Source organism: Mchenga conophoros, linkage group LG8, assembly GCF_057382185.1.
Source record: "Mchenga conophoros isolate Kocher_MC1m ecotype Shallow Benthic linkage group LG8, M_conophoros_male_GT1.1, whole genome shotgun sequence".
In the NCBI taxonomy this organism is placed as follows: Eukaryota; Metazoa; Chordata; class Actinopteri; order Cichliformes; family Cichlidae; genus Mchenga; species Mchenga conophoros.
This window is the reverse complement of record NC_140533.1, coordinates 30,789,170-30,815,675: the sequence shown is the minus strand read 5'-3', so window position 1 is coordinate 30,815,675 and position 26,506 is coordinate 30,789,170. Positions and strand designations below refer to the sequence as shown.

The 26,506-nt window shown below is 49.8% G+C and overlaps 3 protein-coding genes across 13 annotated transcripts in view; 1 reads left to right on the top strand and 2 right to left on the bottom strand.

Moving 5' to 3' along the window:
- Positions 1–4,156, bottom strand: part of heatr1 (HEAT repeat containing 1) — an 18,337-nt gene extending 14,181 nt beyond the window's left edge. Inside the window, exons 1-15 of the mRNA XM_085285601.1 lie at positions 4,043–4,156; positions 3,152–3,194; positions 2,879–3,034; positions 2,576–2,792; positions 2,100–2,241; positions 1,908–2,009; positions 1,666–1,806; positions 1,373–1,584; positions 1,147–1,280; positions 993–1,074; positions 816–917; positions 535–652; positions 345–452; positions 84–182; position 1 (exon numbers count right to left, since the gene is read on the bottom strand). The exon at position 1 is cut by the window's left edge and continues 88 nt beyond it. Of these exons, the coding sequence (XP_085141727.1) occupies position 1; positions 84–182; positions 345–452; positions 535–652; positions 816–917; positions 993–1,074; positions 1,147–1,280; positions 1,373–1,584; positions 1,666–1,806; positions 1,908–2,009; positions 2,100–2,241; positions 2,576–2,792; positions 2,879–3,020 (1,600 nt within the window). The 5' untranslated portion in view covers positions 3,021–3,034; positions 3,152–3,194; positions 4,043–4,156. The remainder of the gene's footprint in view (positions 2–83; positions 183–344; positions 453–534; positions 653–815; positions 918–992; positions 1,075–1,146; positions 1,281–1,372; positions 1,585–1,665; positions 1,807–1,907; positions 2,010–2,099; positions 2,242–2,575; positions 2,793–2,878; positions 3,035–3,151; positions 3,195–4,042) is intronic.
- Positions 4,157–4,686: 530 nt separating this feature from the next.
- On the bottom strand, positions 4,687–10,281 carry LOC146569216 (uncharacterized). 2 transcript variants are annotated; one of them, XM_085285599.1, is made up of 11 exons: positions 10,009–10,281; positions 7,813–8,008; positions 7,427–7,658; positions 7,069–7,348; positions 6,773–6,950; positions 6,616–6,692; positions 6,367–6,547; positions 6,053–6,301; positions 5,231–5,402; positions 5,060–5,160; positions 4,687–4,965 (listed from the first exon to the last, which is right to left on the bottom strand). In XM_085285599.1, the coding sequence occupies exons 1-11, from the start codon at positions 10,279–10,281 to the stop codon at positions 4,853–4,855; spliced, it is 2,052 nt and encodes a 683-aa protein (XP_085141725.1). In that variant the 3' UTR covers positions 4,687–4,852. The 2 variants fall into 2 exon arrangements, with proteins under 2 accessions (XP_085141725.1, XP_085141726.1); XM_085285600.1 differs by lacking the exons at positions 4,687–4,965; positions 5,060–5,160 and having other exon boundaries at positions 5,227–5,402.
- Positions 10,282–10,301: 20 nt separating this feature from the next.
- On the top strand, positions 10,302–26,102 carry LOC146569215 (SUN domain-containing protein 1-like). 10 transcript variants are annotated; one of them, XM_085285589.1, is made up of 23 exons: positions 10,302–10,554; positions 11,486–11,574; positions 13,200–13,370; positions 13,445–13,638; positions 13,908–13,934; positions 14,065–14,349; positions 15,471–15,608; positions 16,419–16,493; positions 17,137–17,262; positions 20,262–20,360; positions 20,591–20,666; positions 20,802–20,848; positions 21,062–21,276; positions 22,645–22,902; positions 23,186–23,278; positions 23,359–23,432; positions 23,544–23,682; positions 23,788–24,072; positions 24,206–24,290; positions 24,374–24,489; positions 24,649–24,816; positions 24,889–24,981; positions 25,425–26,102. In XM_085285589.1, the coding sequence occupies exons 3-23, from the start codon at positions 13,267–13,269 to the stop codon at positions 25,539–25,541; spliced, it is 2,814 nt and encodes a 937-aa protein (XP_085141715.1). In that variant the 5' UTR covers positions 10,302–10,554; positions 11,486–11,574; positions 13,200–13,266; the 3' UTR covers positions 25,542–26,102. The 10 variants fall into 10 exon arrangements, with proteins under 10 accessions (XP_085141715.1, XP_085141717.1, XP_085141718.1 ...); XM_085285591.1 differs by lacking the exon at positions 10,302–10,554 and adding an exon at positions 10,561–11,068; XM_085285590.1 differs by lacking the exon at positions 10,302–10,554 and adding an exon at positions 11,075–11,350.
- Positions 26,103–26,506: the final 404 nt, after the last annotated feature.

The following is a 26,506-nucleotide window of genomic DNA, read 5'->3' as shown; positions in this document are numbered from 1 at the left end:
CCTGAAACACAACGAAAACCGCCATTAACCACAACGCCATCAAGCAGAACGCCATCAGACCCGTTAACCATCGTCTCACTGACCTCCAGGACTTGGAGAGCGGCGGCTACGACCTCCGGCGATTCGTCCTTCAAACGCTCCGTGACGGCGTCTTTCAGGAAGTCGTCATCCAGACTCTGCTGCTGCTCAGAGGAAACACGACCCTTAATATGTGTGGTTAAAAATGTCAGCCCGCTCAGGACCCGGAGCAGAGCCCTGAGGCGCCCCAAAGCTACACAATCACCTGCCTCAGAGGTCAAAGTTCACCTGAATGAAAGACACAGAGGATTAAACAGGAAGTCTACCTGTCCAGCGGCGATAAGGTCCTTCAGGCGCTCCACGGCCGAGACTCTGACCGACGGCTGAGGGTGTTTCAGGCTGAGCAGCAGCGACGTGTCCGAGTCGCCTAAAATCTGCCGACGCAGAAGGAAGACCGTGAGCTCAGAGAGACGAAGACGCCACAGTTCACCTGAGCAACGCCGTTTTGTAGCTCACCTGATGTTTCCCGCTGCTCAGCGACAAAGACAGAAACCGGTGGAAGAGCCGTTTCTGCGCCGTGCTGCCGATGTCGGTCACATGACCTGCGAGGACGCCGTCCAGAGCTGCACAGTACCTGATGGAGGAGAAAACTTAAACGCGGCTCCGCCCTCTGTATCCCAGAACAGCTGCGGCCGGCGGCCATGTTTTCACTGCTGTTTGCGTGCAGACTCGTTTACCTGAACACGGTTCTGCGACACCTGTGCTGAACCAGGAACTATATATTTACTCGTACGTACTTGGACTCGAACAGGCGCACCAGAGGCAGCAGGCGCTGGTCGAGGGCCGACAGCTCTACAGGTGAGCGCTCGCTCTGACTCAGATACTCGTCCAGCAGCAACCTACGGGACAAACACGGCAGCAGTGAGAAGACATGTCGCGTGATTGGCTGCGTGGTCGGCTGAGAGGAGGCTTACCGGGCCGCGGTGTGGTCCAGGTCTTTGGTCAGCAGGACGGACTCCAGGATGGACTCCAGCACTGCGAGCCGGTCCGTCTCACCTGTGACACAAACTCAGGTCAACTCCACCTGCGGCGCTGTAAAGCATTAGACGTACATGCAGCAGGCCTCACCTGAGCTGCTGATGAACACGCTTTGGACCAGGTGAGGCAGCAGGTAGCGGAGCAGAGGGCTGACGTCGTGAACCGCCGCCATGACCTGCAGCGTCGGCACCAGCGCCGCCATCGAGCAGAGACGGCCGGCGGCTCTGAGCACACGAGAAGGAACAGACAGGTGAGAGGACGTCACGCCTGGACAGAGCGTGCCCGAAACATCACGACCAGGCGGCGTCTGTCCTACCTGGGCCCCACGGCGCCCTCCTTCTGGTTCTGCAGCAGCACGATGAGGCAGCCCACGCCCTCCTTGGCGAGGACGGGCTCTTTGATCAGAGACTTGCTGATGTGCACGGCGAGGCTGTCCACCAGGCTCGCCTCCATCACCACCTTCACCGCCAGCTGGCACACGATCATGTAGGTGGCGGCTTTATAGTCCGCAAGCGACGACTTCAGACCCTGAGGAGGCAACGACATGTGCGAGGTTAAATCTCACGTCACCTGTCGGGTCGGGGTCATGTGAATAATGGCGCACGTTACCGTCTGCACGTATGGCAGCAGCTTGGAGATGATGGTGTTGGACACTCTGTCCACGGCGTCCAGGGCGGGGACGATGGTGCAGGCGTAAAAAGAGAAGATGACTCTGAGCTGGGAGCAACTTCCCGAATGTCCGGAATACGCCTGCAGAGGAGAAGGAGAGCAGTGAATGCAGGTAACTGTGCAGGCGTCCCGAGAGCCTCGCCGCGACGTCGACAGGTAACAGGAGGGGTCAGGGAGGTCACCTCGATGGACCGGGTCACCAGGCTGCAGATGAAGTCCATGAAGCTCAGGTCAGTGTAGCAGTGAGCGATGAGAGTTCCTCTGGATAACGGCACGCCGGGTTTCTGAACAAACAACGACAAACAAAACGATTTCACGTCACTCTGATCAGCAGACGGACCTCACAGGCGCTCCAGCTCAGGCGAGTCACCCACCTGCAGGCCGCGCAGCCAGTTCCAGCGACTCGTGGCGTCGCTGATCTTCAGGAGCTGCAGGACTCTGACGAACACGTTGGTGTCGTGATACGGCAGCGCGCAGGCGAGCAGGCTGTCGGCATTGTACAGCTGGATGTGGAAGCTGAACACGGGAAAACACGGAGTCATCACGCGAGTATAAAACAGGAAACAGAGTGTGAAGGAGAGCTTCTGTGCACATTTAAGGTTCATCTAGTTAAACATCTGTTTGACTAATTAAATACGAAAAATAATCGTCAGCATTGCCATAAATGTGTTAATGAGGCGTCAGCGCCTTAAAGCTGCCGTTTCCTGAAGGACTGTTTGCTCCAGTGAAATCTTAAATCAGAAGTTTTCTGAATGGACTTTGGTTTGTTTTTCATTTATCTAATGAGTCACTGTTCAAACACAAAGTGTCATTTTCTGTATAACTGAGCTGCGACGCCTCAGTGGCTTACCGGTGAACGAGCCACTCGATGCACTTGTGAGCCGGTTTGAGAAGGAAGTATGGGCAGAGGCGGGTGAGGAAGAGCGAGATGCCGGCATCCAGCTTCTTGTTGACCTCCTTGGATTGAATGCTGCGCTCCAGGGTCGTCGAGGCGGGACTGAACAGGGTGCTCTGAAACTCCAGGAATGCCGGCTCGATTCCCAGTAGCTCCTCCAGCCCGGTGCATCCTGCACGAGGAAGAGGACAGACAGGATGAAGGTCAGGGAGGAAACGGGCTGGAGCAGGAGAAGAGGAAGAGGAGGGCGGGACTCACCGAGGGCGTAGAAGGTGCTCCTGTCCATGGACGCTGCCTCTTTGGGGTCAAAGAGGAGCGAGGCGACCTCACTGCGGGTCAACAGGTTGGCATCGCTCTGAGGCAGCGCCAGCCTCTTCAGCTGGTGAGCTAACGACGTCATGATGTACGATGAATCTGACAGACACAAAAACAGCCAAATTCTGATGTCAGTCTGAGGCCTCTGCACAAAACTTTATTTAAACAGCAGGAAAACAGTTACATGAATCTTTAATAAAAAATAATCAACATCACCTCCTTTTTCTCCGTGTTTGTCTTAAAGGGGGAAACCTTAAATCTGCAGATTTTTAAAGGGAGTTTGGAATGTAAATTACACAGCAGATGAAAAAGGGTCACACACAAACACAGAAACAGCAGGTTTGAAATTTACATGTTGGATCAATATTACGGTACACGTGATTAGCAGAAATAGCATATTGAACAGCAGCTATGCAAAGACAACTATTAAAACCAAACAACTGAATAATAACTTTTTTCCTCACGAATTTCAGAGTGACTGAAGAAGTGAAAGTTAAGCTCACTTTTACACAGGGCTACATTGTCTTTTAAACAAAAAATCTTAAATCTAAAGTATTTTTAAGGGACAGATGAGCCCGTTAATAATCAGGGAAACGTGGTTCCTCTGCAGCTGCGCGTTAGTAACAAAGTTTCTACACCATTTAACTCTTTAACATCAAAGCCACAAAAACTCCGGAATTATTTATTTAAAAGCCAGAAAATCATATTTAAGTTGTTTACTGACAAACTCGATCACAGCCGACTTTAAAGCCAGATCGCCTTCTGTTAAAATACAGATTTTAATGAAACGTTTACATGGGTGGGCGCGTCCTGACATGAGCGGAAACGTTAAATCTGCCGTTTTCTGAATGAAATTCTGCATGTACAATAACTCGAGACTTATACGTTACCTCGCTTTCTGAGCACTCTTTTCGGTCAACGATCCAGATTACATGCAGCTCACAGAGAGTTTAGACTTATTCCGCCCGCACTAACACGCGGCGCTTTTATCGGGTCACAGATTAACTCGCTGTGACCGGAAATACGCGTCAAATCCAAAAAGCCTCAAAGGCTCTCCAACACTTTCAAACGTTTCAACATTTCACCGAAAAAACACAAAACTCAAACCTGAGTCCTCAAACAGCACCGACACACGTGCGTACGGTGCTCGACGTGACCGGGATCCTTCTACATCCGGTTCACTCCGGATGTTTTCCTTTTTTTCCCCCCCCAATCTTTGATGACGACGCGAGATGATTCACCCCATCTACTTCCGTAAACTTGTTTTTAACAATCCGAAGAAAAACGCTTTAAAATCAAATTCAAATATATTCAGTTAAAATAAATAAAACTGAATCAATTTACATGGAAATTAATAAAAAGTACAAAAAAACTTGAACGAAAATCAGAGAAAAATAAAATGATTCTATGATCATAATATAATTTAATTTTGGTTTAAGGTTCTACATATTTTACAAAACACAACATTATAATGAAATAATTATTTATTCTTATAATGTTGTGTTTTAAATAAATAATAACAATAATAGCTATTATATTTATATTATTAGTCTTTAAAAAAGATTGTATTTTATTTTGAAAGGTAGGTTTGGATGACTTCCGCACTGAAAGCGTCGCTGCAGATACTTTAAATGTTAAAAACATTTTGCAGCCAAAACCTGATTAGAAGAAAAAAAGCTGAATCAAACTTGCTGCCACTTCCTGTCCCACTCTGTTCCAGCGCGTTCCCACACAGACGAGCAGAGACCAGGTAAATAAGAAGTGCTTTATTTACAGATAAATAACAGCGTGACCAGAGAAAACACAAACATGTATTTAAATGTTCTTCAGTGGACTCATGCCGTGGTGAAGGCGGTTCCCTCAGTAACAGTCGGCGTGGATACGTTAGAGCAGTTTCCTCCTTCCTGCTCCGTGTCCTCAGACGGGCCTCAGGTCGTCGGGGACGGGGATCCGTTTGAGTTCGTCCACGTAGGTCGAAGGCTCCTTAAAAACGTCTTCAAACAGGAGCTTCATCAGCTCGCTCACATATTCTGGAAGACATGGAGGTCACTGTAAACCACACTGGTGTCAATAAAGTTGGAGAGTTCAGCCTCTCCTCTGTGTGTGTGTGTGAGCTGTACTCACTGGGTTTGGGCTCGCTCTGCTGAGGCTCGGCGGTGACCTCTGAACTCCTGTCTTTGTGTCTCTCTGCGTCCTCGTTGAAATGCATGGCGGCCAGGTACAGCCTGGAAACAAGATCCACTGTCACACAGGTGTTTGAAGCTGTGACATCAGAGCTGAAGCAGCAGCGTTTACCTGCAGAGCACGCCGACGAACGGGAAAGCGACGTTCTTCGGCGCGAAGCGGCGCACAAGCCAGTGGAAGCGTTCCAGCGTGGACGCCTGGTGGTCGTGACTCAGTTTCCCGACATCGGCGAGAATCCGCTTGTTGAGCAGGAGCTTCTTCAGCTTGTGCAGAGCCACCGAATCTGCAGCCACACAGGTGAGCACAGACACACCCACAGGTAAACAGTCAGCCAATAGCAAAGCAGCAAAGAGTTAAGCCACGCCCATCACAATAAATCAAATAATAAAACTGTTTGTTAATTGCCCTTTTAACGCCCCTCCCCCTCAGCCGAGGCTCTTAACAGCGAGTGGGTGGAGCTTGTGTCTAAGCTGACTATGTCAGGGGCGTCCTCTCTGTGATGTCAGCAGGGATGACTCATCTGAGCGCTGAGAGTGGACGTCACACCCTGCTGGACACATTTGAAAGGCCAGCAGTCACATGACTTGACCAGAGGTTTATGACATCATTACGTGCGAGAGGTCAAAGGTCACTGTTTACAGAGGGTTAATTTATTCGTCTTCTCTCTGCGTCTCTGGAGCTGAGATGAGTCACGCTACATCAGAGTCTGACTGCCGCGTTATTGTGGACACCGCCGCTGTGATGTCACAGGCTGGTTAGCCAGGTGAGCGGCTTCACCTGTCAGCCAATGACTGGACAGTTTAATAATCATACATTTTATTCGTGGGCGCCTTTAAAGCCCAGACTCTCCACCTGAGGCAGAGGCCATCTTCGCCCCGAGCAGGTGAGGTCCACATGCACAGGTGTGACTGGCTCTGATTGGCTGACACTCACCTGGCTGGAACCACTTGCTGGGATCCATGGACACGCGGTTAGGATGCGCGCACGTCGGGAACAGCGGGTCGTCGTGCGTGTGGACGTTCTGGATGTGGTTCACGAGGGATTTCCACTTCGCCACCTTCTCAGGCGCGGACGTGGAGGTCGTGGCGCTCCAGTAGACGTGGTTCCTGATGCTGGGCAGCCACCGCCGCACCAGCAGGCACTCTTTACTCTTCGCCAGCTTCTTCAGCTTCCTGGACAAACCTGCGGAGAAAAACATGTTAGCGTGTGTCTGACGGCTTATCGTCACGTGACCACGCCGTACCGACCCTTCTCCAAGTGCTGGATGTTATAGTAATGGCGGACGTTTCGCTTCCTCAGGTATTTCTGCACGCGCGCGTGGCGGTCGGTCACGATGTGGTCCACGCTCAGGCGGTTGACCTGGAGGAGATCGAGGCCTCGCCGCAGAGCCTCCGTCTCCACGTGCGAGCTGCCGCTGACCCCGGCGCTCTGAGAGGATAACCATAAACAGTCACGTGATCAGCTCTTACTTCCTGTTGGCACAGAGCGAGCGTTACCTGAATGAGCTGGATGTCGATGACGCTGCTGCTGCTCAGGTGCATCAGGGTGTAGCTGCCCAGCTTCCCGCAGTGTCCTGTCAGAGGAAATGACATCATCAGGCCAAAGTAACCACAAGGTGACAAAAACAAGACACTAATGATGGCGTTTGCTCACCCAGCAGGTCCGCCCTCATCCGCCCTCCCACCGCCACGCTGCCCTCGCCCCTCAGGCGCTCCATCAGCACCTGCTGGTCCCGCTTCCACTTGTGGTTGATGGCGGGCTCGAGGAACATGCGGGCGTGCCTCCTGAAGGTGTCGGACTGGAACACCTGGAGGTTCATGGCTCTGCACACCTGCAGGTGACGCACAGCAGACACGCGCCGTCATGGAGGACGTCTGCACGTGCGCACACTCGGACAGTGACGTCAGAGTTTTACCGTCACGTGTGCTCGGGTCAAAGGTCAAGGTTACCTTCTCCACGTGACTGAATGAGCCTCCGGTGAAATAAATGGCCGCAGACATCTGCAGGTTTCCTAGCGGCGTGCTTCCCGCCACTGGCTGGCTCTCCCACTTCCTGCTGTAGTCACAGCTGGGGCACAGCTGGCTGAAGGAGACGAAGGTGCCCATCCGCCGCCGCCGCACCTCGCAGCTCAACCCGCACACGGGACAGGTGAGGAAGAGGTCTCTGAGACAGCTCTCAAACACGATGTATTTGGGGTCGTTGTAGTGGGAGGGCGTGGCCTCCGCCTCGCTGTGTGGGTGGAGAACAGCAGGTCAGACGTTTGCTGCACAGACAGACAGGAACCTGCAGGAGGCGCCGGCACCTTACCGACTGTCGGGCGGCTCGCTCGAAGACTCGTCCGGCTCATACGGCTCGCAGATGGGGTCGTACTGGTCGGATGCTTCGGGGAGCTCTGTTTCCTCCTCTGGCTCCTCCCCCTCCTCTTCTTCCATCATTTCCAGACGTGGTCTCTTCGCTGGTCTGACACCCGGCTGAATCCCCGTCTCTGATTGGGTGGTCACCGTTCCCACGTTACAGTGTAAAACCGAGGCCTGTGTGGCTGAAACGCACAAAACACGTTTTACACTCTTTAAAACTGAACAAAGCTTCCTCTTCATCACAGTCCAAAACCTGCAGTTCCTCCACCAACCAGCAGGGGCCAGCAGTTAGTATGTGGCCATCTTTTACTTACAGTGTGTGGCACTCATACCCACCTTTGCTTCTCACGTGCTGCTTCAGCGTGTTGTAGGACAGCTGAGTGGCGGCGCACCTCGTAGATGGGGAGTAGGACGTCTGCGTGCCCACCGACACCATGTAGTGACAGAACTGCGTCGCCACGGAGACCTTGGGTTCAGGGTCGGTCTGACAGGCGGTGTTTCTGAAGCGAGTGAGGGGCAGCAGCACCGGACTCTGCTCACAGGAGAGAGGCCAAATCAGGGGTGCCCAATCCCGGTCCTCGAGAGCTACCGTCCTGCAGCTTTTAGATGCATCCTTGTTCCCACACACCCGAATCAAATGAATGGCTTGTTATCAGGCCTTTGCCAAACACGATGGCATGCTGAAGAGGTAATCAAACCATTTGATTCAGCTGTGTTGGAGTAGGGATGCATCTAAAAGCTGCAGGATAGTAGCTCTTGAGGACTGGGCAGCCCTGCGCCAAATGATATGTAATGCACTACGGAGGACCCAAGGTGCCAAAATAAGTAAACGACTCCATAATTATTCATGGAATATTCGATTAAAACTGTAGACTTTAATTTTAAAAATATAAAGGACTCAAAGCGGAAAGATCAGAGACACTGGTCCACGTCGGCCATGTTGATGACGGTGCATTAAACGGTTTTGGCTGTCGCCCACATTTATGAACTTTGTGGCTAACGGTTCAGAGGAGGCGCCACGAGGAGCTGAAAATCTTTAAAACAGCTCAGTTAATGTTTCTGTTTTTTATAATTAGAATGTTGTTGTTTCCCTCAAGCAGAAGCAGAATACATTAAAGTAATGTAAACAAAAAAATATTAATATTATCATTATTTTCAACCGTTTATTTTTACATTAATCGGCTTCATCGCAGATTTCAAATGTGTAACTGTTGACATGATTCCAACGTATTAAAATTGAGACTTTCCCCCAGACTGCAGGAGGTCCCAGGAGCTCTGCGGGGCACAGGTACAGGTAACGGACAGCAGGCGAGCCGCTGCACGCTCACCTTCACCTGACAGGTTTAACCTCTGCAAACAAAAGCAGGTGCAGCAGATTCATTTCAAACAAATAGCGAGGACTTCCATCATTCCCCAGCATGTTTAAAACATCAACAGAGAGCAGGACATCCACCTTTTGCTCATCCATCATTTTTCCTCTTCTCCGATCCTTTCACTGCTCATACCGAGGCTCAGAACAGCTTTAGCTGCTCTTCTTTACCACGTCCGTGTTCAGCAGGTTGAGGAGATATTCGTGCCTGATGATGTCACTCAGACCCAACCGAGGTGTTTCTGAAGCAGCTGACAGACGAATGCTCAGAACGCCTCACCCTGCAGGTGTGACTTTGTCATAAATGCTGATAGTGCTATATCGATAAACAGCCAAATTATCGATACAGTGAAAGTATCGGTCAGGCTCTAACAGCACTGTACTGATGTCCAGCAATGACTGTGCACAATATTATGATACCATCACTGCACTACGTTTTGTTACCTTTCTTGCGAAGCAGTTGGTGACATGTCTGTGAAAAGTGCTATATAAATAAACTTTTACTTACTTACCAACTCTAAATACTAAAATAATTAAAAGGTTTTTGGAAAAAACATTGAGTCATTTCGCTTATTTTGGCCGTTTTGGTGCTCCATATACTAACTGCTGATCAGATCAGAAGTTGGGAGTATTTTTAAAATTAATTCTGGTTTTTAAAAAGAAAAAAGTACAGCTAAGCTAGCGCTGATTTACTGACACTTATAAGGTGTCGCTTTTATGAAAGGATGTAATGACACTTATAGGTTTGGTTTACACCAGTTATCAGAGTATTGACAAATATGGCCAATACAATCATAGCATAATAATAATAATTATTGGTTTTTAACGACTGTTTAACAATACAACCTTATTTACGGAGTAACGGTCTTATTCTTATTATTAGTTTTTGGCATGTTTGAACCTCCACAGACGGTCACGGTTTAGCCGTTTATGTCGTTATTTTCAGGCTTTTTCAGTGTTTTTCTGATAAATTCGGTTTTTATTTTTTTATTTTTTTTTATTTATTTTTTTACACGTTAACTGAGACCGTTAGCCCGGTTAGCCATTTTTGTTGTTTTTTGATCCCGCCGGTGGATTTAAACCGTTTCTACCGTCCGTTTCCCGGTGATCCGGGACTCGGCAGCTACTCGCCGCGGAGATCCCCGGGCTACACTGAAACTCACCGCCGCCGCTTTGGACTCCTCTACGTCCCCGTGGATGAACGGCAGCGCCCCGTCCTTCAACAACAGCCTGGCCGAGAAGCCGGCGTCATACTGGGCTTTGTTGACGAACGAGTCCTCGGAGAAGTGGCGCGAGCAGACGTACACGGTGGCTTTGGGCGGCCGCTGGTCTGAGAACAGGTACTGGATCCACTGCTGCCGGATCCGCTCCTCTTTGGGCAGCGCGAACAGGTTCAGCTTCCCCTCGCAGCCGAAGATGCATTTCTTGGGAGACATCCTGGTCCGAGTCCCGCTCCTGCACACGGAGCTGGAAAACTTCCCGAGTCCAAGCGCGAGGAGGAGGAGGCGGAGCCCGCTCCCGTGACCATATAAGGAAATCCCCGCCAGTTAAAGTCCACGCGGCCAAGAGGCAACCCCCCCCCCCCAAAACGGTCGGAGCAGACGCAGGGAGTACTCAGATTACTCCAGCACGGACTGACCTCGTTAGCTGAGATTCAGGCCATGTTTCACGTTCCCGCCACCACTTTAACACCGTGAATGTGACAGCAGGTACAGGGTCGAACTCGGATGTTTCTGAAAAAAGTTGAATATCCTCAAAGTTATTTTAAAGTAGTTCCGTTAACAAATGATAACAGGCGAAATCATCTGTTAATGTGATGTTCTTTGGAAAATTTGTTTTTTCTGTTTTCAAACGTTCACTCACTGCAATAAAACAATATTTTAATGAATAGTCTCTATACGTTGAACTCGGAGTGAACCATCTCAAATCAATATAATCTTTTTCATAGAGCGTGTCGCACCTCCGGCCACAGGGGGGCGTAAATCACTGCTGGCGCTATAAAATGCCCCCACTGTAAACGGCTAGTGTTAAGTCTCCTGTCTGTTGTTAGTGTGAATGTGATCCCCTGAGAGGAGCTCACGGAGTCTGCTTTCATCGCTACGCTGCTAACCGGCAGGTTCTTAACGGGAACACCATTTAACTGTCTCCGCCAGCTCTATCTGTCGCTCGCTAGCTGCTAACAGCTAGTGGCCGACGTCTCTCCCTATCTGCCCCCCGCTGCGGGTGAGCACAGCGTTTTTCCTCTCTGTACCGTCCTGATTAACTTTTCTTTTTCTACTGTTATTTTCTGTGAGCGCTAACGCTGACGTTAGCAGAGCCACGGTTCGTTTTTCGCGGGGGTCCGCCCACTGTGGGATTTTACTGGCTACGCACAACATCATTTACGTGAGCTGACCGCGGATTGGTTGGAAGCTGACAGCTTGCAGTTAAAAGACTGCACACGTGGACTCAATTGCAAACAAACAGAGCGGACACGCGCACGCGGGTGTAGAAGGGCGATTATATGTAAGTAGAGTAACGATGGTGATGGAAGGAACAATAAAGACACAAGAATAAAAATGTTGGGTTGTGTGTTTACGTGTTTCACCCCGCTGTGCAGTTGATAATCACCTAAAACACGCGATCTTATTTTCCCATCAGCCTCTCAGGTGAGGGCGCTCTCAGCAGGTGAAGGGGGAGCATTGCAGCGCCACCTGACAGCTCAGCAGGAAGTCGGCGTTTACCTGAAGGTGAGGGCTGCTGGGTAACTGAGTCTGAGGTGGCAGCTGGAGATAATGGATGATCCTCCTTTGTCTCGTCCTCGCTCTCTGTGCAGCTCCTCATTTGTTTTGAGACAGCTTTCTTCTAATTGGCTGCTCCTCTCAAACAGAAGGTTTGAGTGGTAGGTGGGTGGGGCTCTACGGTGAAATGTCCCCCTTTCTAAACCCACTCTCTTCTGATTGGCTGACTTCTGGACTCCAGCACCCAGTTTGACCACATAAAGAATTTCTTTCTTAGTTTTGAAGTAACATCCTGGTTATTTGGGGGGAAGAGGAACAGCAGGCTGAACACCTGTAAACACCCGAGCGTGCGAACATGTGGCGGGAAATATCTGACTTTATTTATTCAATAAAAATATCAGTGTCCTCACAGAGATAGAAGTGTGTGTGAGAGCAGCTGACTGACCCACAGACAGGAAGTGTAAGCAGGTTAAAGGTGAACTTCAGCTGCTGGCTGGATCTGTGTGTGTGTTAGAGTTGGTGTGATTTGTGTGTTTGTGGCAGCGTTGTTGGCGGCTCTGCCGGCCACCATGAGTGACGAGGACCTGCAGAGCTGGGGCTGGACTGACCTGTGTGTATGCTCGGCTTCTTTCTCTGCGCTGTTGTATGTAGGTCAGGTGTCTGATAAGGTTGCAGGGATTTGGGGTGTGTGTGTGTGTGTGTGTGTGTGTGTGTGTGTGTGTGTGTGTGTGTGTGTGTGTGTGTGTCTTCAGTATTTCAGGAAGAAGCTGTTTGTGTGTTCCTGCTGCGTTGCTGCAGCGTGTCTGCAGCTTAAGTGTTTCAGGACACTCGAGTTTAATCATTAAGCTGAAGCTGCTTTTAATCCAGAGTTTAATGAAGGAAACGAGTATCTGCAGCTCGCCGTTCGTCTGGTTAACACGACCCCAGACCTCCATCGATCTGCCTTCATATCACAGGAAATGCGGCTCGGAATACTAATAAGATTCCTCCGTACATGCTGGGAACTTTAACGTTTTATTAATCTGCATTTTATGGCTGACTTAGTGAGACTCTTATTATAAAATTAAAACCTGCTGGAGAAACCTGTTAGAATCATATTTGGGAAGTGTTGCACAGTTTTCTGTGTGTGTGTGTGTGTGTGTGTGTGTGTGTGTGTGGTCGTGTGTGTGTGTGTGTGTGTGTGTGGTCGTGTGTGTGTGTGTGTGGTCGTGTGTGTGTGTGGTCGTGTGTGGTCGTGTGTGTGTGTGTGTGTGTGTGTGTGGTCTATTGATCAGATTCATACATCATCACCGATGTAAACAAACAGTCTGTATAATTTGTTTTTTAATTGTAGACTTTTAATCAGATTCTTTCCTCTTTATGTTTTAACAGTTTTTTCATATTTAAAGGAAAAACGTTCCTCCTGTCAAGTTTCAGTGTTTTCTCATTATGTCCTTGTACATTTTAAAAGCTTACTTTGCATCTAATTCTTTTATCCATGATGTAAATATGTTTCTTACTATATTCTGTTAAAATGGTTTTCAGCTTTATTTGATCAGGTTGCTTAAATTGGCAACATTTTCAGACTTTGTTTCCATGAAGGAACACGCCTCTTCCTGTTCCTGCTCCCTCATCTTCCACGCCTGTCTCCTCAGCTCCACCTACTCGTCGTCGGACTCTGAGAAGGAGCTGCAGGTCACCTCCTTCCTTCGGGCGAGGGTCATGTCGAGACGCAGCCTGCGGCTCGATGAAGGCCTGCTGGACCGCAGTCTTCCTCGTGGCAGCGCTTCCTTTAGTGCGGGAGGAGGCGACTGGAGGAACAGCAGGTCAGTGTGGACGTCTGCTGAAGGTGCGTTCTGTTCAGGTCTGCTCCTCCTTCACCTCCTGCCTCCTTCTGCAGGTCGCTGAGGTCCCGTCGCTCCCAGCAGCATTCGGTCTCCTGCTCCGAGTCGCTCCTCGATGCGCCGCATAAACCTACCGTCATGGCACTCCACAACAGCAGCCTCCACAGCGTGGCGTCCGACGCCTCCCTGCTCTCCTCCCTGCAGAACGAGTCCTCCATCCAGGAGCAAACGCAGGTCGACGCGTTCTGGGGTACGAAGCCTGCTCATAGATTTATAATGATCTCTGTTTACAGAGCGCTTTGTGTAGTGCTTTTCCATGGCAACAGCACAGGTCATCAGATCCACAGATTCAATATTCTTACTTTGATTACTTTGGTCTGATGTTTTCAGTCGAAGGAAATGATCTGGGTTCAGTTCTGGACTCGTTAGCCTGCTATGTTGAGTTTGGAGCATCTGTGAGCACAAGGCTCGCCTTGTTGACCGGACCGACTCTAGTTTAACCTTGATCTTCCTCCTCAGGTTTGGACCACGACTCGGATTCCAAAGGTGAGCCTGCGCCCCCGCCCGCCTGCGCCCCCGCCCGCCTGCGCCCCCGCCCGCCTGCGCCTGACTCGTAAAGGCTTTGATAAGGGGACACGATGAGTCAGTTTCATCATGTCCTTGTGTCTGTCTGCAGAAAGCACCATCATCGCGGAGCAGAGCAGCGTCGCACTGAACAGCACTCTGATTGGTCTAGACACCCTCTGCAGCAAACACCCGGGCCAGGCCAGCAGGGTTTTCTGTAAAGACTGCAGCGCTCTGAAATCTGAGCCGCCGCTGGGTGAGAAGGAGGCCGGCTCCGCTTCCTCCAAATACACCACAGACACCTCCTCAACACTAATGGTGCCGCGAGCCTCAGAGTCCGAGGGACCAGAACCTTCTACCATTTACTACAGAGACAGAAGCCGCAGGAGGAGGACGGGTGAGGCAGACGCACGTGACGGTCTTTACTGTGGAAATGACCACATCAGACTTTTTCCTTTTTTTTGTCTGTAACGAGATTATAATACGACAGCAAAAACATTCTCGTATTCAGAGTAACAAAAACAAATCGATCTGTAGTAAAAATCTTTTCCCGTCATTCCTGAAACATTTCAAATCTCCAGAATTAAGACGAAGCAACACCTGCTGAGTTTCTGTTCCTGTCACACTCTGATCAGTGTTGTTACAGATGAAACCACACAGCCAGCACAGGTTTACCACAGTCACTGCTCTCTGCAGCACATGCTTTATCAGGACAGGGCGCCGTCTGCTGCTACCAGTGTGTCCAGTTTGGTTCTGGTTCTGCACAAACGTAACGCTTTAGAGCCTCCATCAGCTCCTCTCTGCTGCTGACGCCTTCCAGGAGGTTGGAGTAGCTGAGGACTTTGATCTGATTAGTGGGTTAGTGATGAACATAAGCGGTGAATGTAAATCAGACTGATGAAGTTGAGGGTTCGTTTATATGCAGACGATTTGCTGCCACCATCAGGTCAGCCTGTGAACTACAACATTACCCACCACCATGTGACCCTGGAGGGGGACGAGAAACGACCACGCACGTGTGTTTCTGCAGTGTGACGTGGTTTCACGTGCAGTGACGGATATTTGAGGCTTAATTCTGATTATGGTGTCACTGAATGATCTGCCATTTAAAGGTTTTGAGCCTCAGTCTTTTCTGTAGACGTCACAGTTCTCACTATAATTACTCATTTAATGACAGTGAAGCTGTGATTGGATGGCTGATGAGCAGTTTCTTTGACCTGCCCCTCGCTCTGCTTCACCTTCAGCAGGTGGAGCAGCTGACGGTCACTTATCAGCTGGGGGTGAAACGAGCCCGAGCAGAGACCGATTGCTCTGAGGCACCTGGGCAGGTGCTGGGGGGCGGGGCTCGTGCAGGCTTCCACTTTCATGAAGCTGTGGTTTGTTTCCTGGATTTAGGAATCAGCTGAGCGTCACTTCCTGTTCTGGGGCTCTGCTGGCGTGTTTGTGTGCGGCGAGCTCGCTCGCAGGTGTCGGGGTGAAGGCGCTGCTCGTTGACTAGTTGTGGTTTGGCTCTTCCAGATGTGCTGCAGCTGTGGCTCGACTCATGTTGGCTGCGTATCAGGAGAGCCGCCGCCTGCTGCGTGTCTGCGCTGACGCACACCTGGCAGGTGTGTCGGGGGTTAAAGGTCAACATACAGCCCGATAATGGACACAGAGGTACTGACTGTCTGTTTACAGCAGGTGGGGGAATTTACCTGTGCACCTTTCTTCTTCACACACTGGTGTAAAACACATCTGCTTCACCTGAGCGAGGCCGCCGTCCAATGAAAGCACCCAAAATCGCCTCTGTGATCAGAAGAGCCCGTTTGAGTGGTTAGCAGGAACTCCCAGAATCCCTCAGCTCCCTGTGAATGACCCACCTTTGCCTGCAGAGGCAGCATTGCGTTACCTAAAGTGGTGCTCTTATGAGGAGGTGGTGTGAACTCTGTCCTTCAAGCTTCAGTACCTTTGACCTTTCTCACCCTTCACTTAACTGCGTTAGCTCCGCCTACATGACCCCGAGGGTTGACTAAGATCACCTTTTAGAACTTCTTAAAAGAGAATCTGCCAAAGTAGCCCGAGATCAAAGATGTCTGCCAACGGCCTTATGTTTGGATCTTCAGGAGGAAGAAGCACAGGCGGGCTTCATTAAACGCAGAGGAGGAGCTCCACCCTCACGTGTCTCTTCTGTGGTCATTAGACCTCAAAGGGTTTATTTCCATTTATTTTTAGTCACCTGACGCCTCCTCGCTAAACATCCCTGACTCCTCACGAGACCAGAGCGCGCTCTGGATCTCTGGACCTGCAGTCGCTGTGCTTCTTTCCAAATAAACAAATGGGCTGCACCTCTTCACTTTGGCTGTTTCCCTGGCAAAATGCAAATCTGCCCTCCGGCTGCTTGCAGCGAACATTCAGGCCTCGGCTCGGAGGTGGACGGTGGTGATCTGCCGCTCTCGGTGAGTCCTGACTCTGTTTCCTCTGTTTCAGTTCGACCCGGCCGCGGCGGAGCCATGAGCCTGACGGAGTCCAGCCAGAGGGAGCTACAGCCCAACGGATCTCTGTGTGAGCAGCACACACACCTCAGAGGGTTTAATCAGCCTGCTGTTCACTCGTTCATGATGCTGACACACACACACACACACACACACACACACACACACACAGTATTTCATGTTGGACTTGTATGTGATGATGTGCATGGAGGGTGTAGCGTGTGCAGGCAGCAGTCATGGATACAGAAAAGATTGAATTGAACTTTATTTATAAAGCACCGAATCACAGCAGGGTGCAGATTTCCTTTCAAGCCGACTCTGTCTGTAAATGCATCGTCTCCACCTGCTGGTTGCTGTCTCTGTGCAGGCAGCAGGTGGAGTCTCACCAGAAAACTCCGCTGCTGCACCAACGCTGCCTCTGAAGTGGGCGGTGCTTTAACACTAATGTTGAAACTGTGTTCGTGGCGCCGGCTCAGAGCGGCTTTGCTGCAGCAGCGTGTTGTGAACAGTCGGGGCGTGACTGAAGGCTCACAGTGATCACCTGATGCGGAGGTCGCCGTGTGCACGCTCAGGTGTTCTCCGTAAACCTCGAGGCTCCACAGCCAAACTCGGAGCTTCCTGTTTGGAGCAGCGGTCACATGGTTCCTGTGTAGATGTTTCCTGTTGTGACTCCTGTGTTTTCTGTCGGTTAAACGCTCTGCTGACACCTACAGGTAACGACTGTAAGGACAGACGGCCTTCGCCGATGGATGCGGTCACGTCTTCTTCGTCCTCGTCCTCGTGGTCCTCCCTGGTTTCCTGTTTGTTGGGGTTCACGTGGAGCGCTGCTCTTTTCACAGGTTCAATACCCGCTCCGGCAGTCTGCGCTGCAGGCCGTGCAGATCGTTTTTACTCACATCCGCTCTGAGTCGCATGTGTTCAGTCGCAGCGTGAGGCCACAAAGCGTAAAGATGGTGTTGGCCTGTGATACAAACGGCAGCGCTGTCAGTCTCTTCTGTCTTTGAGTGTCTCTGAGCAGCTTGTGTAAGCGCGCAGCGGAAATACGAGTCGTAAAGATGCTTCAAAACAATTTATCTGACCCGTTATACATCCTGTGACTTCAAAGACACACACACACACACACACACACACACACACACACACACACACACACACACACACACACACACACACACACACACACACACCAGCATGAACAGGAAGCTGTGACGGTTTAAATTTGAATCTTATGTAAACAGAGTAAACGCCCTCCCGAGTAGATTTGACTTTGTGTTGCCGTGACAACCAATCGGACTCAGCAGCAGGGTGATTGGCTCAAAACTTAGTGATGTTAACAGACTGTATATAAAAGATGGGTGTCACTTGATGATTCTTTTAATTATTTGATTTGTTGTTTTCCTCGTCTCTGCCATTTGACTAATTAAATCAAAGTGTTTTATAGGGAAATTGTGAGCATTTGTTTTTGTGATGAACTAAACTTGAATTCTCTGCATTGAAAACGTCATGAATAGGGATGGGTACCGGTGTCTGGTGCCATCAACGGTAGTAACCAGACTGAAAAGCAGCGCAAATTTCGGTGCTTTATTTCGGTGCTTTTTTTTCCTGAGCTGTGATACACTTTAGATTCTAGCCAATCATTTTACGTTTCCGAGGATAGTAGGCGGGGCCAGGTACGTGCGTTCTTTTAGAGCAGAGCTACAGATTAAAAATGCCCAAGGTGAAGCGGTCAAAGTCTGGCTGTACTTCACAGCAGAATATGCAAACTCAGCAGCAACAAGTGCTTTAAGCTGATACTGTGATACTGTCAAAGGAGGTAACACCTCGAATCTGATGAAACACCTGGCGACGCATAGCGTTTCTTTTAAAAGCCGAGAAATGCGCCGTATTTGATAGCTTGCTGCAAGACCTCACACCGTGCGCATCTACTGCGGGTGGGTTGCCTGTTATGCAACATCCCCCAAAAACACGAAGAGGAGAGTCCTGGCCCCTAGCCCTGCCAGTGTAGCAGGAATGATGAGGATGATGATGCCGCAGCAGCCGTTCTTCTCTGCGTGAGTAGCTTCATGTTGTTCGTGTGTAATTTACGTTGAGTAGGCTAACCACGTTATTACATTAATGCATGTAAGGTGAACTAGCAAACATCATCATAGCTACATGCGGCTGTCCTCTTGTTTGATGGCAGATACTCCCTTCACCCTGGCCAAAAAGGCTAAAAAGACCAAAGAAAAAGTGGGAAACAGCTAAACATGAGAGGTTTTTGGACAAAGTTTGTGTGTTTTCCATTGTTTAAGCACTGCTTCCAGCCAAGAGTGATACCATATATGCCCCATAGCTGCAGAAAAGGCTAACATTGTTATCTTTTTACAAAAAACAGCTGAACATGAGAGGTTTTTGGACAAAGTTTGTGTTCTCCATTCTTTAAGCACCGGTTTGAGCACCGGCACTGTTTCAAAAGTACCGGTTTGGCACCGGTATCGGATAAAACCTAAACGATACCCATCCCTAATCATGAACTCTAATATCAGATGTTTACGTTTATTAATGACTCGGTCATTTCCGTTGCTGTAAAAGTCGAACTCAACATTTTTCCAGATTTGTTCGTGTTACATAACGTTTGAATCGATCTGCGTTGAAGAAACCGTGACGGAAGCAACCGGTAATAACGGCGTGCGAGCGCAGCGCTGTGCGGACGTGCTGCTGAGTCACAGGCAGTGTTGGTCAAGTTACTTGAAAAAAGTAATCAGTAACTAATTACTGATTACTTATTTTCAAAAGTAATTACTTAGTTACTTAGTAACTTTTTAAAAACACGATTTACAACCTGAAGAGGTGATAAAGTGATAGATCTTTCAGCCCAATTCTACTTTTTCTGCATAATCCATCATATAAATGTAATCAAATGGAAAAGTCTCTTTTTAAAACTTGTTTTATTAGTTTTAATCTTTTAACTTTATGCATCAAGCAAAAATTTAATTATCTGCAACATTCTCTGAGTTGAATAAATTAGTTTAACATTTAAACCTATTTTCTGCACATTCCAGCTCATAAAATAAAATATTTTGTGTGTTTACACTCAGTCTTTCAAATAGATGCAAGTAAAACACAGCAGAAAATAAATAAAGTCAAAGACTAGTGGTCCTGTTGCTCTATTTTCACCTGTAAAGCAGGAGTGGGGTAGGCGGAGGGTTACCCTGGTGCAGGTGTGCCGCGGTCAGTGGAAGAATCCGTGAGTTTCTCTGTGAGTTTCCCATTACGTCGTAGCTACTCGGTGCTTGTTGGAAGTTTAGGGGTTTTTTCGCTGTAAAAAGAAGTTTTCTTCCCACGCACAGCGGACACTAATGTTTTTGTCACTTTTTATGGAATCAAACTCAAAGTAAGGTCAGTACTTCCACGCTTTAAACGCTGCACGCTCATACTCTCTCTGCACTCGATATGTGATCCATTGTTGATCTGCACACAGCTGTTGTCACGAACGTCACACTCGCTTACGTCACTGTCGTGAGACATTCTCGCAAAAAATCAGTTTTAGTAACGCAGTAACGCAGCGTTCCTACGGGAAAGTAACGGTAATCTAATTACCGTTTGCAATAGTAATCCCTTTACTCGTTACTTGAAAAAGTAATCAGATTAGAGTAACGTGTTACAAGTAACGCGTTACTGCCCACCTCTGGTCACAGGCGCGTCCACACGTTCCGTTTTTAAGGGCTGAGCTCACCGGAGCGTTTGGTTTGGTCAGGCCTTAAAAACCAGAGTGACTTTGGCCAAAATGGGCGTGGCCCGAGAGCGTCTGCAGCCGCTTCCCGCCGTGCTGACTGACCTTCCTCCTCTCCTCCTGCAGCTTCGGTTCTCTTTGACCTCGCTCAGAGAGCGGCTCGGGCCCTCGGGCCTCTGAGCAGGAAAGCTGGTTCTGCTTCGTGGACCGCCGCACGCTCTGCAGGTTAACACCGCCATGTGTGCGTTTGATTTGTAGCGTCTTTGCTCCCTGACCCAACCCCCAGCTGTTTGTTGCTTAGCTGCTCTGTCGTGTGTGTGTGTGTGTGTGTGTGTGTGTGTGTGTGTGTGTGTGTGTGTGTGTGTGTGTGATAGTTGGTGAATAAAATCCCTCCCTTGCCCCTCCCATCCATCTGAATCTGTGTTCTGATTGGCTTTATCGTTCTGTGTCTGCAGGTCGGACAGCAGGCGACGCCTTCAGGTGGCTCGACACACGGTGGCGTCACATGACCACAAACACACCGCTGAGCTGGCAAGTTTGAGCTGATTCATTAGGTTTTCTCATTCTGGAGTAAATCTGCTTCATCAGACCTGTTCGACCGCTCAAATACATTTAAGCTTAAATAGTGGAAGGAAGGTGATTAACCCATGGCTGACGTCTCTGCAGGTTTCCTGTCCTCCTGGTGGTTCTTTCTCTCCTGTTTCTCCTGTTCGGTGAGTTCATTGACTTCAATGATCTTAAATCACTGTTTAACAGCAAACGTGGACGATTCTCCTCAGTTTCCTAAAAGCTTCTGTGTGGCTCACAGTTGGATTTAAAACGCAGTCCTGCAGAGTCTGATGCTCGTTCACAGCAGGATTAGACAGGAACACAGCAGTCACAGCTGACTTTCAGGAAGTGATGTAACTGGACTCCTCCCTCCTCAGGTCTGCGCTGGTTTGGTCCAGCTGTTTTACAATTGCTGCTTCCAGCTGTTAACATCACAGAGTGGAGGCCAGCGGTCTCCAACATCCCCGCTCTGTCCTCTAACAGCTTCCTGTCCTCTGAGAGCCAATCAGGAGAGGGCGACGTAGATGAGTCAAAGGAGGCGGGGCTGCTTCACAGCAAACCTCCACCAGCAGAAACGGCAGCAGGAGAGGAGGTATGACCTCGAGGCTTTCAGCCGGCAGCAGATGAGGTTTACGTTTGGTGGTTTGTTTGTGCAGTCGAAGGGAAAAAACCAGCGCTGTGCTTCTGTAGAGCGCCGTCACTCTCTCAACCAACCTTCATCTTCTCAGGCGTTACCATAATGTCACTGAAAAGCACAGTCGCTTTTTGATTTACAGGAGTTACGCAGGGCTGCCGCGATTAGTCGACTATCAAAATCGTCAACGGCTAATTTAATAGTCGACGTTTGAAGCTTTGTAAGATCCCAAAAGACTCATTAATAGGTAGCAGGATTCAAGGGTGTAATAACGGACTGAAACAGGGATGGCAGCTGCCGTTAAACCAAGTAGAAGCAGCTGTGTCCGAATTCAGGAACCGCATCCTCCTGTGGCCGCATGTGTAGGCCGATTACGTTACAGCGGCACGACGAAGACGGTCCAAATTCGAAGACTCCGAAAAATGCGCCCTTCATTTCCCCAGATTTGAAGGATGGGTCGGGTGTATACTTCGTGCCCCAACCTATCCCAGAATTCATAGCGCAGCCCAGCTCAGTTTCCAACAATGGCGGCAGCTAGTTAGTTTTAATATTACTCTTATTATTCTTTCTGGGTCACAAAATAAACGTTTAACATATTTTCATGGAGAATGTAGCTGTGTAAACCTCAAATATCTGCTCAGTTTATCAAGACACCGCATATTTTCAAAAGCGCTCCGACGTTTTCGGAGACGTCTGTTACCCACTAGCTCGATAGCTAGCCGGGGGCTAGGTCACTAGAGCCGTGAGAACACCGGACTCCCGGCAAATCGTTTTCAAACCCACCGCCGTCTTTAACTACTCAGTTTAAACATGATATATGAGTCACTTAGATAACTTAAAATGTTATTGTTTGGCTTTTTTCAGTGTTTTATTTGTTCCTGAGTAAATCAGTTTGGCTGAGATTAAAGTTTTTACACAGCTGAATAAACATCAAGCAGACAGCTGATTATCAGAAGTGTGATATGCTCCAGAATTTACTCGGTTAGTTTATTAAACTCCACCGAAACAATCTGCACATTGCATTAAAATGTAATAAACTATCATCTTGTCTTTAAGTTATGTGCTAACTAAAAATAAACACTTACAGCTGTAAGCTAGTGATAGTTATATGAGACCAGATGCTGCTGGTGCAATAAGCTGTAGTTGTACGTCCAGTGGATGATGATCTGATTAGTCGACTATCAGAATATCGTTTGTGGCGGCCCTGGAGTGACGCATGTTTATGGGGGGGGAAAAAAAACTGCAACAAAACACGTGCCTGAGGCCGGCGACAGGTTAGGATAAACTAACATGCATCCTGGAAGTTTACGAATGTGGTTGTTACAGGAAGTGGGGGCGGCGGCAGAAGATGCTGAGCGGCTCATTCGTCTGGAGCAGAGTCTGATGGTGCTGTGGGAGCGCGTGGAGGCCGGAGGACGGCGGGCGGAGCAGAGACACAGAGAGCTGCTCCGGCTCTACACCGGCCTGCAGCAGCTCTCGTCTGCTCAGCGCGACGGCGTGGAGGCGTCGCTGAGCGCTCTGCTGGACCAGCAGCTGTCCGAGCTCAGGAAACAGCTGGACGAGGAGAGGTGGCAGAGGGAGGAGGTGAGGATCTGCAGCACCGTCACTGCAGTTAGCTGAGCTGAAGCTAGCACACAGCAGTAGCACCATCCACCTGTCAGTCAAATAGGCCACGCCCCTAATGATACAAACTATAACCCTTACTACAATTTAAACGGTTATAAAATGCAGATGTGATGGAGGCCATTATCCAGAGACCAGAACAGTTTCTGTATCGTGCTGTGAACGTTTAACACGGACTCACCGGGGCCCCCGCTGGACGCCGGAGGAACTGCACGTTACTGAAACATCTGTCTCGTGTTTGCAGGTTCGCCGGCAGGATTTGTTGCAGCAGCAGACGCAGACGTCTCGTCTGGATCAGCTCGAGCTGCAGCTGCAGAAACTGGTGGCCAAAACGATGGTGAGTCACATGACCTGAGACGAGCTTGGCGTTTCACCTGTAAAAGCTTCAGAAATAAAACTGCTTCACTAAAACTGCAGGAGGTTCAGTGGAGACGTGAAGCTGCTGGATCTCTCCTCTCGCCCTCGCCGACCACACTTCCTGCTGCTGTCAGGTAACCTTCGTCATCATCACCTTCTTCAGTAGGTTTATCTGGACCAAAGAGAAGCAGCTGCTGATGCTGGTGCGACTCCTTCGTGGCTGACGTGTCTTTTTCCTCCTCCAGTGTTGACCAGCAGTCCCATGATGCCTTGCTAGCGGAGGTGGTTCGGTTGGAGGCGGCTCTGGGGGACGTCAGGCGGGACGTCAAGCTTCTGTCCAGATGTCAGGACAGCTGCCAACAGCTCGCCACAATCCAGCAGGCGGTGAGACACTCATTTTAACGGTCTCCTTCACAATAAAAGCCTCACTGAATGGTTGCTTTTAATGTGAAGGACCAGTTTCCTGTTCTGACTGTCCTTTTTCTGTAGATTTTGGGGCAGGTCTCTGCTCAGGTGCGAGAGGAAGTTCGGGCACTGCTCTTCAGCAACCAGCTAACAGCGGGCGGAGACGCCGCCGCCCTCCCAGAGTCGCTCCTCCGGTGGCTCTCTGAGCGCTATGTGAGCGAGGCAGACCTGCAGGCGGCGCTGGCCTCTCTGGAGCTCAGCATCCTACAGAACATCAGCCTGCAGCTGGAGCAGCGGCGCGGCGAGGAGACGGTCAGAGAGCCTGTCCTGCATGCTGCTGAGGGCGTCGGGGCCACAGTCACCCAGGAGGTGAGGAGGCGCGGTCAGAGGCGGGCCTAAATTTACCACCTGAGGATGAGTTTGATAAACCTGTCTAACCTTCTGAGTAATGACCTTATTCACGCTGTAATAATCGCCACTCACGCCTCCCTCGTGTCCTCAGGATGTCCGTGCGGCGGTGAAGGACGCTCTGCGGCTGTTTTCTGAGGATCGAACCGGCCTGGCGGACTACGCTCTGGAGTCTGGAGGTCAGAATCCAACAGCGACGTCTGTGATGTCATGAACCTGCTGTAATGGTTTACCCAGTGTGGCTTCTGTGCTCGTCCCGCAGGGGGCAGCATCCTGAGCACTCGCTGCTCGGAGACGTACAAGACGAAGGCGGCGCTGCTCAGCCTGTTTGGAGTCCCGCTCTGTTATTTATCTCAGTCTCCCCGAGCTGTGATCCAGGTAACTCACCCGTACAGTCATGTGGTTACGATATGAAGCCCCTCCTCTTTCTCGTCTTTGACTCTGTGATAGGACTTTGTCCTCCTCTCAGCGCTCCTCCAGATGTTTTTGCTCAGACTGATGAATCAGAAATCACCTGATCTGTGCTCTCTGCTGCAGCCCGACGTCCACCCGGGGAACTGCTGGGCCTTCAGAGGCTCCACGGGCTTCCTGGTGATCCGGCTCTCCATGAGGGTCCTGCCCTCGGCCTTCACCCTCGAGCACATCCCCAAAGCCCTGGCCCCGAGCGGGACGCTGCACAGCGCCCCCCGAGACTTCGCCGTCTACGTAAGAGAGCGATGGCGTGCGTTCATAAACCTGCTGCTCTGTAGTCTCTGTGTAACCTGAACGCTCTTTCAGGGTCTGGCTAACGAGAGCCGGGAGCGAGGCAAGCTGCTCGGCACCTACACCTACGACCAGGATGGAGACGCTCTCCAGACATTTGCTGTTTCAGTGAGTCGTGGGGCGGGGCTTGTGGTTTTAGCCTTCCTTAATGTTGGCGAGCCAGTCTGTCACAGTCGTTAACACTCAGCCTCAGAGGGCGACAGAAGCCTGTCAGATACCAGCTGCTTCACTTTGTCTCTTTAAATTTGTTCTTGTTTTTAAAACTGCACGAACGAGACGGCGAGACTGTCACATGACTCATGCTCACATGACTGCAAAATATGACCTCACAGATCTAAATCTGGACACTCGCCCCATCAATGGAAAAAACCACAAACAAATGATCACAGGCAGGTTGGGGGTTAGTTTTGCAGAGCGGCTGCTGAGATGAGCAGAGTTATTGATCCAAATTTAAAGTTTTTTCTCCTTCGAGGCAGAAAACGAGTTTGTTGCCTGAAGTTCTCAAACATGCGATGTCGCTGCCTTTTCCTGTCTCTGTTTTGTCCCGTCAGGAGGAGAACGGCGAAGCCTTTCAGATCATCGAGGTCCAGGTTTTATCTAACTGGGGCCACGAGGAGTACACCTGCATGTACCGCTTCAGGGTACACGGGACGCCCGGCGACGTCTGAGCGCGCTCATACAGTCGAACTATTAGAATCGCGAGCGGGGTGGAGGCAGCGCAGAGGACATCGTAGCTCTGGTTCAGACTCGCCTCCTGCCCTCGCCACTCGCCACAGACATTTCCATCTGGAAGTGATCAGTGTTTCCTGTGGAAAAACAACAGTGTGTCATTTCTGTCAATAGTTAATATTTCTGTGTTTTTGTTTGACGTCCTGTTGGCTTTCCTGTTTTGTCTTTTATTGGTCCCTCGAGCGTCTGTACTCTGAGCTCAGGCGTTCTCACAGGGCGACCCGTGGACGAGCTGCCATGTTGATGCAGCACATGAACGGTCCTGGAAACGGCGCCGATCCACAGCGACGCGTTTACTGTCTCCTGGAAAAGCAGGCGACGTTCCCGCTCGAGCAGAATCGTTTAAAAGGGAGTTTGAGCTTTTTTTGCACAGACCGACTGAAACGTTTGAACCTGTGAAATCCAGCTGCTGTAATGTTCTCATTTTGTCTTCAGGTTAATTTGTTTTTAATCTGTGGTTTCATACTGGACGCTTCTAATAAAGATTTTCTTAATATACACTGTTTGTATCAGATGCATTTGTTTGAGAAGAGAAGCTCATCACAGCTGCGTCAGCAGTTCCCTCTCTGAGCTCTGCAGCTCCCAGTGAAGCATTGGTTTCATGTCCGAGCTAAACCCACATCTTAGATGGAGGAATACTAAAATAAACGGTAAAGCTAACCTGGAGACCAACTGAAACTGAACTACGGAGAAAACAAACTAAAAACCAGATTACAGCAGGTGGATGATTAGCTAACAGACACGATGGTGATGACGCACAAACAGTTTGTGCTGGTTTATCCTTACTCTGCTTCAGTAGGTTTAAAGCACAGCGGGTGCAGCTTGTGCACACCTGCAGGAAGTAAACGTTGGAACTCGGCCCAAACAGCTGATCAGAGTAACGCCCACATCCATCAACTTACTG

What these genes read in the sequence shown, in the direction of transcription:
- LOC146569216 (XM_085285599.1), bottom strand. Translation starts at nt 10,281, where the DNA reads ATGTCTCCCAAGAAATGCATCTTCGGCTGCGAGGGGAAGCTGAACCTG. An exon ending in CAGCAAGTGGTTCCAGCCAG is followed by an intron (nt 5,403 to 6,052) that starts GTGAGTGTCAGC and finishes GTGTGGCTGCAG; the next exon opens with ATTCGGTGGCTCTGCACAAG. An exon ending in TTCGTCGGCGTGCTCTGCAG is followed by an intron (nt 5,161 to 5,230) that starts GTAAACGCTGCT and finishes TCTTGTTTCCAG; the next exon opens with GCTGTACCTGGCCGCCATGC.
- LOC146569215 (XM_085285587.1), top strand. Translation starts at nt 12,135, where the DNA reads ATGAGTGACGAGGACCTGCAGAGCTGGGGCTGGACTGACCT. An exon ending in CTACGCTCTGGAGTCTGGAG is followed by an intron (nt 24,291 to 24,373) that starts GTCAGAATCCAA and finishes CTCGTCCCGCAG; the next exon opens with GGGGCAGCATCCTGAGCACT. An exon ending in TCCAGACATTTGCTGTTTCA is followed by an intron (nt 24,982 to 25,424) that starts GTGAGTCGTGGG and finishes TTGTCCCGTCAG; the next exon opens with GAGGAGAACGGCGAAGCCTT.